General features: G+C 34.6%; 1 protein-coding gene across 3 annotated transcripts in view; it reads left to right on the top strand.

The window, feature by feature from the left end:
• GBE1 (1,4-alpha-glucan branching enzyme 1) overlaps positions 1 to 12,417 on the top strand; it is a 160,778-nt gene that overhangs the window by 35,887 nt on the left and 112,474 nt on the right. For all 3 annotated transcript variants that reach the window (XM_065064564.1, XM_065064555.1, XM_065064572.1), the window contains exons 2-3: positions 2,395 to 2,564; positions 12,106 to 12,221. In XM_065064564.1, coding sequence (XP_064920636.1) covers positions 2,395 to 2,564; positions 12,106 to 12,221 — 286 coding nt within the window. The remainder of the gene's footprint in view (positions 1 to 2,394; positions 2,565 to 12,105; positions 12,222 to 12,417) is intronic.

Genomic DNA, 12,417 nt, shown 5'->3' with positions numbered 1-12,417 from the left:
CTGCCCCATAAACCCACTCTCAAATCCTGAGTTTGTTTGCTGCTTATTTCTTAGGAATGAGATGAATAGGTTTGATTTTTCTTCTGCTAGTGAGGACTTGTCGGAGAAGAGCAGTAGGCAGTCGGCACGTGTGTGCTTCTCGGTGATGTGAAGTGTGTCACAGCCTTTTTCTTCTCTGCACAGAGATTTCAGCCCTTCTCTGTGACCTGCTGTTCTTTTTTGTTAATAAATGTATCATCTCCTTCCCCTCCAGCTTTCAAAGATTTGTATGACTGACTTTTGCTTAAAGATGAAGCTTACTGGTTCCTTCTAAAAGTGGGGAAATACCATGTCCAGCCAAAGGCATTCTTAAAGCTGTGAAAATGTATTTGTACCAAGTATGGGGTGGGGAAAAGAATAATTTAATTTAAAGTAGATAACTTATTCTGAAACACCTTGTCTATTTTAAATGTGTCAGATTTATTGCTTCTGTTAGATCTTTTCTGGAGCTACAACAGACAGTTACCTCTAGTATACGCAAAAAGGTTCCTGCTTCAGCTGCAGTGAAACTAGTTAAAAGTAATACATGTGACAGGCAGCAATTTTGAAACAGCTTATGTGTAGCTGAGAAATTGGAATATGCAGGTGGCACTGTGTTCTTGTGACATATTTTGAAGGAAGGCTTAAAATTTTAAGACAAGCTATACAAATAAAAAAACTTTTAAAATATTTTTTCAAAGGGAAGCTTTCAAAAATGGAGTAATTTTGCCTGTACCAAATGTCATATGTTGAACTTTTGAATCTGTTTGTGACTCATTCTGTGTTTTTGTATTTAAACTTTATATAAATCTTTCTGTCATTGCAGTTGGTTAAAACTTAGGTCAGTCAACTGGGTTTGTGTATGTATGTAATACACTTATACTTGGAAATCTGACAAAATATTCTCCCTCGAGCACTCTAAGTTAAATTGATTATCTGAGCAGTAGTAGTTAATAATGCACTTCTGGGGTTTATACCCATGAGCAAATTTTAAAGGAATGATGCAGTGTATTTGCTATAGTGTATCCTGAGGTATTTTTCAAATCTTGCTGTCTTTAAAAGCGAGCATCAGTCGTCATAATAAAAACTTTCTAGGGGATTAACCTTCAAAGTAGTTACGGTACTCTAAATTAATATCACTAATCTTATACCTTAATCAGTAAATAGACTTTGAACTAATTAAGAGCCAATTCTAAACCAAAACTTTAAAACAAATCAGAGAGTGATGTTTAAAGTCCTGACACTGCAGACAGGCTACCTTTTTTTTTAATTTTTTTTTTTTTAAACAACAGTGTATCATCCTGTAGTTCTATTTTGCTTTACTGTTTTATTACTTTTGTCCATATACAGTAAGTGTAATGAGGCAGACAAGTTGTTCTTGCTGGGATTCTTATTAGCTTTTCTACATTTAAGAAGTCTCTTTTTCATTTGTGGAGAACACAAACACATTTGTCATTTACACTGGGGATACCTTATTTAAAACAAAAAAAAACCCATACAGGTAGCATTAATAAAATTCTAAACTGAAGCTTTTAGCTGTGATTCTTCACATAATAGCTTGCATTTTAGGACTCAAAGTTGATCCTTTTGTTTATATTGTGCACCTGGTGTGTGTTTCTTGAATTGGTGGGAACTTCTTTGGGAAAGCATGGAAAATATGTCACAAACAGCCCAGCTGTTACTAGCAAATTTTTACATTAGAGGTTTAGGGCATTTCAAGTCCTACTGGGATAAGTAAGGTATGGTCTGAATAATTAGTTCCACGAAGTGATAATTTTGTTTGCCAAATTGTTGCAGTGTCAGGGAACTGCAAAGTCTTGTTGATGGTCTCTGTAGAGAGGTTACCTAAGGAGCAAGTGCCAAACTACTTTCTCCAGACTTGCTGTATGCTGGGCTACAGCTTTTCAGTGTTCTGAGATTGTCTGTTAAAACTGGCTGTGAGAGATGTAGCAAGTCTATACAATTCTCCCTAGGAGGCCTATGTCTGATATTAATAAGATGGAAGAAAAAGTCCTAGGCTGTTCAGAGTGTGAAGTTCTCCTGTTGTGTAGTAGTACTGTGATTTCTTGACTGGCAATCAGGATTTGTAGTCTTAGATTTAAAGTGCAAATGGTTCCCATAAAGAAGAGAAAATACAGACAAGCGCGAAGGTTGCAACTTCACACAATGTAACAACCATGGAAAAATTGTATGGTTTCTAGTTGATCATTTTTTTTTCCAATTTCCATAGAGAGCAATGAATCTAATATGGTAGTCTTAGGACATAATATGACAGTGTGTCTAACCAACTGCATTTTATGTTCTTATGTGTTTATCTTAATATAAGAGAGGCATTTAATAAACTTTCTAAAAAGTCTTCTCTATTTTCATTGAAAGGTATTCTCTGTTTTATAACCGCTTGAAGAACATTGAGGAAAATGAAGGAGGCCTTGATAAATTTACAAAAAGTTACAAAACCTTTGGAGTTAACCAATTTGTGGATGGTGGAATATATTGCAAAGAGTGGGCACCGGGAGCAGAAGCAGTGTTTCTCACAGGTGACTTCAGTAAGTATTTTTAGGAATATTTTTCCTCTCCTATACTGTGTTTTATCCTAATTCCGTGAAAATAAGACTGGGTCTTATATTAATTTTTGCTCCAAAACTTATTGCTTCTTTAACATGTATAGCTGCCTGAACACTATTTAAATTGACTTTTTAATGAACTGTAGCTAGGGCTTATTTTTGGAATAGGGCTTATATCTTGAGCATCCTTAAAAATCCTGAAAAATCATGCTAGGGTTTATTTTTGGGGTAGGTCTTATTTTCAGAGAAACAGGGTAGGTCAATACCCTCTTCATTTAAAAACAATTTTGTAGGAATGACATGATTCTGATAGTAAGAATGTGTGTTGTGGTTTGCTGGTGTATTGGCATTTTGCAAATTAATCTAATAATATTTTATTCCACATTGCAATAGAACATAGGTGTTTCTGTTGTGTGGTCAGTATTATTTGTATTTTTTTTTAAATACACATAAATCAATGACTTGTCTAAAGGATCTAGCCTGATCACACTGAAGCTTTAGGCTGAAAGTGTCTAAACTACCTGAGGTTCTTCTTAAAGCTCTACAGTTAGGCTTCTATAAAACTGTATGTAGAGAAGGAGAAATAGTAGTGGAATAACTTGCTTTGTCTTTGATCTCACAGCAGTGTTATACAAGGACCAAGGCCTTCAAAATTCTCACTAATCATGAGTGTAAGTGAAAGTCCTGCTGGAAAATGGTAATGTAAATTAAAACTAACCTACTTCTGAAGGAGTAGGTGGTGTTCTGTTTTGAGGAGAGGAGAAGGAAGGATGTTAGTAGAAGAGGAAGGTGGCAGGTTTACCTGGAGGAATTGCATTGCTTACTGCAGAACTGGAAAGACGTTGATTCACTTAAAACTTGAAACAAAAATAAAAATTTGCTCCTCGTTTGAAAGGCTAGCTACATTCAAACATGTTCCATGAATTCATAAGTTGAAGTCAGATGTATTTTTGCTCTTAAATCCTGCAGTATTAATTCCACTCTCCTTTTTGTTTGAGGTTTTACAGATTTTTATTCTGTTTTCCCCTTTCACCTCTCTATCCCTTCTTCAGCTTAGATATTAGTCTATCAAAATATCAGGAATTACATTGCTGGCCCTTACAGAACTTGAGGCTTCGTCTGTGAAGTGATTATGTTAATTTAACTGCATTTCAGAAATATGCAATGTTGTTTATCCAGCTTTAGTTTTGTGGATATACTTACCTAGTGAATGTTCAGTGTATGTATTTATATGGACAAGAAAACCCATATGAATTGCCATTTGGAGCCAGTTAACTACTTCTGCTTAAGCAAAAAGCTAGATGTTGAGCTTCTCTTCTTCCTTACCCCTGTTTGAGGAAACTATTAAAAGGGCAAACCCTGTATTTAAGGAAGGAAGTAATGAACTTGTATGTGCTTCTATAACTTATAATTTTAAAGGCTCCTTACAGATGCCATTAGCTGTTGTATCTGGTGGTGCTCTCTGAAGTACTGTGCTTAAGATTCTGTAAAAATATGCTCAATAATTAAAAATTAAATGGATTACCCTGGCAGTGTTTTTCAGATCCATTGTTAAGATCTTTTCAATGTGTCATAGCAACCTCTTTTAGTACTGTTTTTCCATAGTCCCAAGATCAAGATAGTTATAAATAGAATAAGCAAAATAAAGTGTTTAAATATTCATGCTTCAGTTTCCAAACATCAGAGTTAATAAAATGCCTCTATTTTCATTGTCAGCAATTTGTATTTTCTTTAAGAACTCAATGAGAGGGTCTGTGTTCACTATTCACTGTGATAATTTCAGTCTATAGACAATGATTATTTTTAGAAAAATCTTTTGTTTTTACTGCAGAAGACAAACAGAAATGTTAGTGCAACACTGTTTTCAACCACGGGCCTGTTTCATATGGTTAACCTAATCAATGACAGAGTAGCTTTCTTTGAAATACTCTGTCTCTTTTTTTTTTTGGAACAGACATCAATAAAAAAGGTTAGTGCAGTACTTGAATTTTAATATGGGAATCAGATATGTCCTCCGATTCAAAACTGAATAATGAATTGCGAGTACAGTTCACCTGTTGCTAGATGATAGTGATGCCAGCTATCAATGCTGAGTGCATGATGGGTAGATGACGATATTTTAACAGATCAACTTTACGAGTATAACCACATAGAAAATTCTCCTCACCCCTTCTTTACACTCTGCAACCTCACCCATTGCTCCAAGTTTTTGTGATATAATACTCTTTAAGTTGAATTACTCAACACAGTTGCAGACTATAATACATTTAAGTGCATATTTTAATAGAGAGCCATTAAAAAACAAAACAAAACAAAAAAAAACAAAACAAAAAAGAACAAAAAAACCCCAAAAACAAACAAACAAAGAAAAACCCCAAAAAACAAACAGAAAACTTTTAATGGAATTAATAACTAATATTTTAAGAAGAGGATATAACTTGTAAATTGGCTTGGCTGGTTGGAACGGGAGGTACATAGATACCCAGAATACAGTAGCTAAAAACTGGAATGGTTTTCTAAACTCTACTTCATTGAAAATATTTCATGTACTATATCATATGAAGCAGAAATTTAGGACTAATATCTTAGAGGAGTTGTATCTAGATGCTGATGAAAGGTGGCAGTAAGAAGTCAAAAGACTGAAAATAAATTCACTTTAATGTGCAAAAACTGTGCTTGTCCTATATATCATATTCATCAGTCATAGTAAAATATTCGTTCCCAAAGGGGAAGATAATGTACTGGGAAAGCTTAAGGGAATGGAAGATTGTCATTCAATTCAGTTGAGCTTTAATATTATTCTGATGAGAAACTGGGTTGCAAAACCCTAAGATTTAGATTCAGGTTGCTACGGATATGTTTAATTAAAACTGAATCCCTTTAACCTTTCTTTATGTTTTCAAGCAATTTTAAGTATCAAACTAAATTTATTATTTTATCGTATTTAAATTGAATGGCAGAATTTTTTAAAAAACATTTTTAATAAAACTCAGCTTTTTGTAAAGAGAACTGTAATTGAACAATGGCAGTTGCACTTTTTATACAAAAAACAAGCTTGGAACTTAAACAACAGCAGCTAGTTTTTAGTTTTAAACTCAAATATGATATTTAATATAAAAAGAGTAAATTCATGCTCTGTTATCTAGTTCTCTTGTAGGGAGATGGTTATCAGTGTTTTCTCATAGTTTTACTTAATAATATGTTCTTGTCTGTGAGTCTCTTAAATGTTTGATGGAAGAATACATGAAATGACACAAAAATATAAGGCCCTGCTGTTTAATCTGTTTTTTTTTTTTAGGATCAAAAACTAGTAAAAATTAAAATGGCAAATGCTGACTGTGTTACAGAGAACTTAAACTTCGTTTAGAATTTATAATTAAGCTGATAGCTGTTAATAGCTTTACTATGAACTGTGCTTAAGATAAACATGAATAATTTATTTCTGTAATTATATACATCTGAAGCATCTGTCTCGCAAATGTAAATTTTTTTGCTGAATGACCTTTATGCCTTATAGCAGATAATAAAAGCTCTGATATTAAGGTATTTTGGCCCCAAATTATGTTATTTTGTACTCCATTCTTTGTACCTCATTCTCATTACACTTGTAATGAATGGGTTAGCTCCAATTTAAAGAATAATTCTTTATATTGCTGTGCATTCTGGAAAAAATCTAAAATCTAATAATAGCACACAAATCTGTATTTGGATTGGAGAATGAAAAACATAAATTCAATAAAATCCCAATACTTTTAGACACCTTTTTGTCTGTTCTTGACAACTCTGTAGCTAGGGAGGAAAATATATTATATCTGTTGATATTCTGGTATGATGCTGTCCTCTAAAAAGTGTTAAATGAACATCCAGAAATGTTAAGATTTGTCAGTTAGTACTTTTAGCATGTCAGTAAATCAAGTGTATGAGGCAATTAGTCAGCTGAATTTCTGATACTAGAGGCAGTATCAACATTATAGCTACCTTAAAAACTCTCAGTGATAACACACTGAATATTTTATTTGCATGCTGTATAGCTCTGGAGCTTGGTGACTACTGGCAATTTGTTGCTGCTTTACAGTCAATTGTTTTGAAATAAGTCAAGGAACTGCAAGTTTTGAGGCTAACCCGTGGAATTTGTTCAGGAATTAGAACATGAAAAAAATGTATTTGGCCGTGCAGAGACTCAGTAGGTTATTCGTAAACAACATTTTAATTTTTCAAAATAAAACCTTACTGGCTTTAAGAAGCTTGAAAAAAAGAGTATGTATATGCTAATTTGGAAGTGAGTATTTGATATAAATTGTCATACTTGTGGTTTTAGTTGCCTTTTTTCTTTTCTCTGCCTTCCCCTCCCCACTTCCCAGCTAACACTGGATCTAAAATGTTGATCACTACTTTGGAATGTCTGTCTCTTTTGGTTGCTTCTTCCTTTTTTTTGCACTAGTAGTGAAGGCTTCTGCTGGGGCTGGAGGATGAATGGAGAGTGGGCTGGTTTGTTTTGGGATGAGGTTTATTACTTGAACTCTGACAGGCTTCCTTCAGAGCTAAAAATAGGGGACTTAAGCCACCAGCCCTCATAATTTGGATATCTGACAGCTGATTAGAAACTTTTCATATCTTAGAATGTTTGGTTGTTTGTGGTTTTTTTTTTGTTTGTTTTTTTTTCCAGACTTGATTCAAACTTTTACCTAGATGAAGTCTAGGTACTACTATGATATGATTCTGAACTTCTCACTACTTTGTTCAAAGATTTTGTAGAAAAATACCTAGATTTCATGGGTAAAGTCAAGTAGTGTTATACTTCTGTGGCTGCAGATGACTGAAGGCAGTAGACTGAAGTATAAGCTGCTATTAATATCCAGGGAGACATCCTATCTGAGAAGTAATGACATTTGTTTTTATGTCAGTGTTTGAGCTGTTTAATCACTTCTAAGCAGATTATGTTAATGACCCTGCTATTGAGCTGTTGGAAATCGGGCAATGTAGAAAGAGGAAGACTTAATTGGCCACTGTGTAGAACAGTAGAGTGTCTTTAGAGAATCCCTCCATTTATCTTCTGATTTTATATTCCAAGCAAATGTTATAAAGGTATCTTGTGAGACAGCGGGATTTTGATGCCATTCCCTTGTCTGAACTGCTTTTTGTCTGGTATATTTTCCTCAAGGCAGATGAGTGAGTGCTTGCTGGACTCTGTATTCTCTTTGAGCATCTTTCAGTTGATCAGAGGTATGTGAAATGTAGAAATATAACTGCCCTAAGAGATGAGTTTATTGCACTTGAGAATTCAGCCTAAGTTTATTAAGTGTTTTGACTTTCGAAAAAATAGTTACAACATTGCACTAATGTATCAGCTCTTATAATGGAGTAAGTGAACGATTTGGTCAATATGCAAGAAGTGCTCCTTTCTCTTATGTGAAGGAAGAGGGGTGTTAATTGCTGATATGAAACTCCAAGTTAAGCTGTGAGCCTTGGAGCTATATGCCTATATACTTGTCAATGTGAAAATAAGCAAGGCGATGGAGCAAGAAGTCAATTTATGATTTTGCTGGAAGTATTGCATTTAAATTGATTTTTAATGACAAATGGTAGAATCCAAGTCATTATAGCTTTGAATTTAGCTCTAGATTAAAGCTCAGTTCATGATTCTTTGGCATGCTAAGGTTGCAGTTCTCAGTAAGGAGTTCCTTGTGCCTCATGTTGCTGTGGTAGGACATAATGTTTAAAAAAATGACTAGTTTTGGAAAATCTAGTCACAGAGATGAGAGAAACTAAAAGTACCAGGCTATTCAAGATGTCTTCCCTGTTGGATAAAGACATATCTGGTGCCTAAACTTCTGTGTAAGAGCTCTTGTTTGTGGATTTTCTGTGATGGTGTCTCTTTTTCCTAAACCATATTCAGGCTGATTATTTGAACTTCTGCTGGTAATCTTCTCAACCTTTTTTCTGTTTGTAGCTATTGGCAGAGTCTTTGAAGTCCCTGTTCTCAAACCAAGACATTTCTTCTCTTTTTATTTTCAACTTCTGAATAGTCTGCTATTCAGTTTTTGGCTGGTTGTTTTTGTGTGTGTGATGGTGTTGAGTGTGTGGTATGTTTAGGGTGTTTTTTTTTTATTGTGTGTGTTTGTTTGTTTTCCTTCCACAAGACATTTCTGGTTATGTCTTGCTGAAAAATCTGAAAACTAATCAGTAAAACAGAGAGAAGCCTGAGCCATTTCCTCTTTGAAGGAAGCCTTCAGTTTTCATGCCTCTTGCCTTAATAGAAAGCAATGTTTTCAGTGATAACGTTCCTCTTCAAGGGTAAGTAGTAAACAGTGGTTTTAAGTAGGACCACCTGGGACAGATGAGTATTGCTTCGCATTTATTCTTTAGTCATGAACCATGGACACCCAGTAATGAAAGACTCTGGCTGAGAAGAGGAAGGATTGAAGGAGCATCTAGCGTTGCCAGCAGACAGAGGGGACAGCAAAACAACTTGGGCAGAACTGTAAAGCTGCCTGTGGAGAGCAGAGATGCAACCATTCCTCCTCCAAAGGGGAAAAAGAGGTGGTTGTAACAGAGGTCATGAGAGGGCCATTTTGTTTTGTTTTGATTTTTTTTGAATAATGTAAGGACTCAGTGTTCTCGATGTACTTAATTAACTTCAGGCAGATTTCCCAAGTGAATTTTGTAGAGACTGGGCCTAAGACTTTTGCTGTAACTTTTTATTTTGCTCAGTATTAGCAAGTTGTCACCTGTCATATTTGGTTCAGTTCATGCATTGTAATCAAGATATACAGCTCAATTGGCAATAGTTCCATGAAAAGCAATGAAGATAATCGGATATCTATGGGGGGTGAAGAAGGCTGAAAGATCTGGTAGTAATTCCCATAAAGCCTTGACTACCATAAATCCTAACATGTTCCTTAAAATAGTCTTCTTGCAGCTTCTTAAGATGCTAGTTACTCTTTTTTTTTTTTTAATCATTCTTATGTTTTTCCATTCTTGCCTGGATTGTTTATTTCAGACAGTTTAGCTGTTGGCAAGTTGAAAGTGAATATCAGTTTTAACTCACCACCCTTGAGTTTTTTGTTCTTGCTTTTCTGTTAAAAGGTGCAGTGTTGTTTGGAAATGCTCTTTCTGAACATTCAATATAGGGTTCTTGCCATATGTTGATGTTTGAGGATCAGATACTGTTCTAGATGTTATACTGCAGATGAAGGTCTGTCTTTGTTGTCTGGATGCATGCGTAAGTTCTTCCAGATATCTTCAGTTCCTCCATAGGCTTCTAGGGTCTTACCTGTTACCTGACTGTATACTCCTCAGTTGTCATTTGTTTTTTTTTTTAAGGACTGTATCAGTGCTACTTGAATTATGCAAATATGTTCTAAATGATCATGTAATTTTTCTAGTTTAGGCATAATATATTGCCGTACTTTCTACCTCCAACTCCCTTTTTGCCATTTAACTACCTTGAGTGCTTTGGGAGAATTCAGGAGCACTTAGATGACTGCTGTTGCCTGTTCCTTCTCTCAGTGATGATGACTCACAAACTTGTAACTTACAGTAGGTACCATGTTGTATGACTCCTTTTATTTTATTTTCAAGCCCTAAAATCCTAGTGATGTATTATACATCTCTTTACCATTACCTGAAATAAAATAAACACATGTGTTAGTATGTTAACACTATATATAGCGTTTGCAGTTTTGACATTCTTTTAAGGAGGATTGCTTTACTGCTAAGGTATCGTTTGTTTGATGTTGGTCTTAGTAGCCTTGTAGATGTTAGTAGTATTTATTTCATTATTTTTTCAACTGAAAGGGGGAAGACCCATCTAAATCTTACTAATATATAGCTCTTCTGCTATTAATCAAGCAATAGTTTAGTAAATACTTTCCTTACAGTAATGTGTGTATTTTCGGTCTGCACTATCCAAATACCTTAATAGTGAAAAAACTATCATCTCAATAGAGTACTGACTTAATTTTTTGTTCTTGATCATGGGAAACATTTTATTATAATCTCCTCATTGGTTTTGACATTGTTCTCTACTGTAAAATTAATGGGTAGTAGAACATTTGTCTTGCATAGTTATTTTTGTCACATTGTCTAGCCTGCTTAATTTGTCTTTGAGTTTTTTCTTTAAAGATTGGCAGTTTTCAGGTTTAAACAACTTTGTAAGAGCAACTAGCAAGTTACTCCAAAAGCAGCTTATTCTTTCTCTGAAACTTTGAAGATACCCATTTGTTGTTAGAGAAGGTTGTCTTTTTGTTGCACAGCAGATGGTCCTGCTCCAATGGCATTTTTAATTGCTTTTAAGCCTGGCTACTGTGTTTTGTAGCAATATTGTTTTGTACTATCTTAAACTAGTCATAGTACTACAGTTTAGGTGTGGACAGTTTGTTAGCTGTTACAGAATGCCTGCCTAAGATCATGCACTGCACCTCCTATAAATTGGTCACTGAAAACTGCTTATTCCTCTTTAATTGAGGTGTAAGCCACTTCTGCGGCATGGGGTTTTTTGTTTATTTTAATTACAGGGCACGGTATGCAAAAATATTAGCATGAAGGAAGGTTAGCATGTGTTGCTTTAATGTCTTGCAGTTCAGTTTTCTGACCGTTTTCTTGCTAGCTTAGGAGTCTTTGCCTTAAGCTATGTGAGATAGATGTGTTTCAAGGCAAAAAATAAAAAAAAGTAGTAATTGTCAAACTTGACTTCCTACTTACTTCTAAATTAGAAGTTATTACATTGCATAAATCTGTCTGTTCAGAAGCTTTATATTTGGTCTTGTTCATATGAGTTAACCTTGAACACACAAAATCTTCTTGGTAGTTGTTTTTTCAATTGGCCGTGTCGTAATGACCAACCTTGCATGTCTCCAGTGCTCAGTGGATCCTGACTGTGTTGTTATTTTCTGGTATTGTGTGGTTTTCATTGCTACTAAGTTTGTCTGCAGTTTCTCCTTTCTTTTTCCTATTATATACACTTAATGAGTGTTAATAGTAGAACATCAGCTTAGAGGCAATGAGCAACATGTATTTCCAAATGTGGTTTCTGCATTCAATTTATGAAGATGGGTTTTAGTTACATTTTGTCCAAACTCACTTCCCTTCTCCATGATCAACAGATGCTTATTATTTTTTCCCATATTATAATAAATATTATAATATGTGCATTTTTTGGCTTTAGTTCTACATTAAGCATTACTTTTCAGGCATTAATTTTCATAACACCATGACTTTGTGGTATTAAAATCAGTTGTGTTTTTTGCTGCAGAGGAGGAGGTTATTTTTACTTTGATCAAAGAATGTTAACTAGAAATAATTTAATCATTGTAGATTAGAATTTGAGTATGTTTCCCAGTGAAAATATCATATTTTATTGAATCTCTTTTGAATGTGTATGGTGGTATCAGATACAAAAGTATTTGTGTCTGCTGGTACTGAGGTTTTAGTCTGATAAAGATGGAACACACTATTATACTTTGGAATTGTAGTTGGACACATTTTAAAATAAATATGCTTAATATTATTTCTAAAATTGCAGATGGCTGGAATCCATTTTCTCATCCATATAAGAAGATGGAGTATGGGAAGTGGGAGTTGTTCATTCCACCTGGACAAGATGGTTATCCTCCTGTGCCCCATGGATCAAAGCTAAAGGTGCTGGTTCTAGACTTAGTCCAATTCTTGTAACACTTCTTATTTTACTGTCCTTTTTGTTTTCTTTTAAATATCTTCTTTTAATTGTTCTAAGAATCAGAATCAGCTGACCTGCTTGTGCAAAGTGACTCAATGAGTGAAACATTAACATCTAACTGTGATACTTAAGAACAGGCAAATGTGGCTGAAATGCGGA

The sequence above is a fragment of the Columba livia genome, chromosome 1, assembly GCF_036013475.1.
Source record: "Columba livia isolate bColLiv1 breed racing homer chromosome 1, bColLiv1.pat.W.v2, whole genome shotgun sequence".
Classification (NCBI taxonomy): domain Eukaryota; kingdom Metazoa; phylum Chordata; class Aves; order Columbiformes; family Columbidae; genus Columba; species Columba livia.
This window is presented reverse-complemented; position numbering and strand designations above follow the sequence as displayed.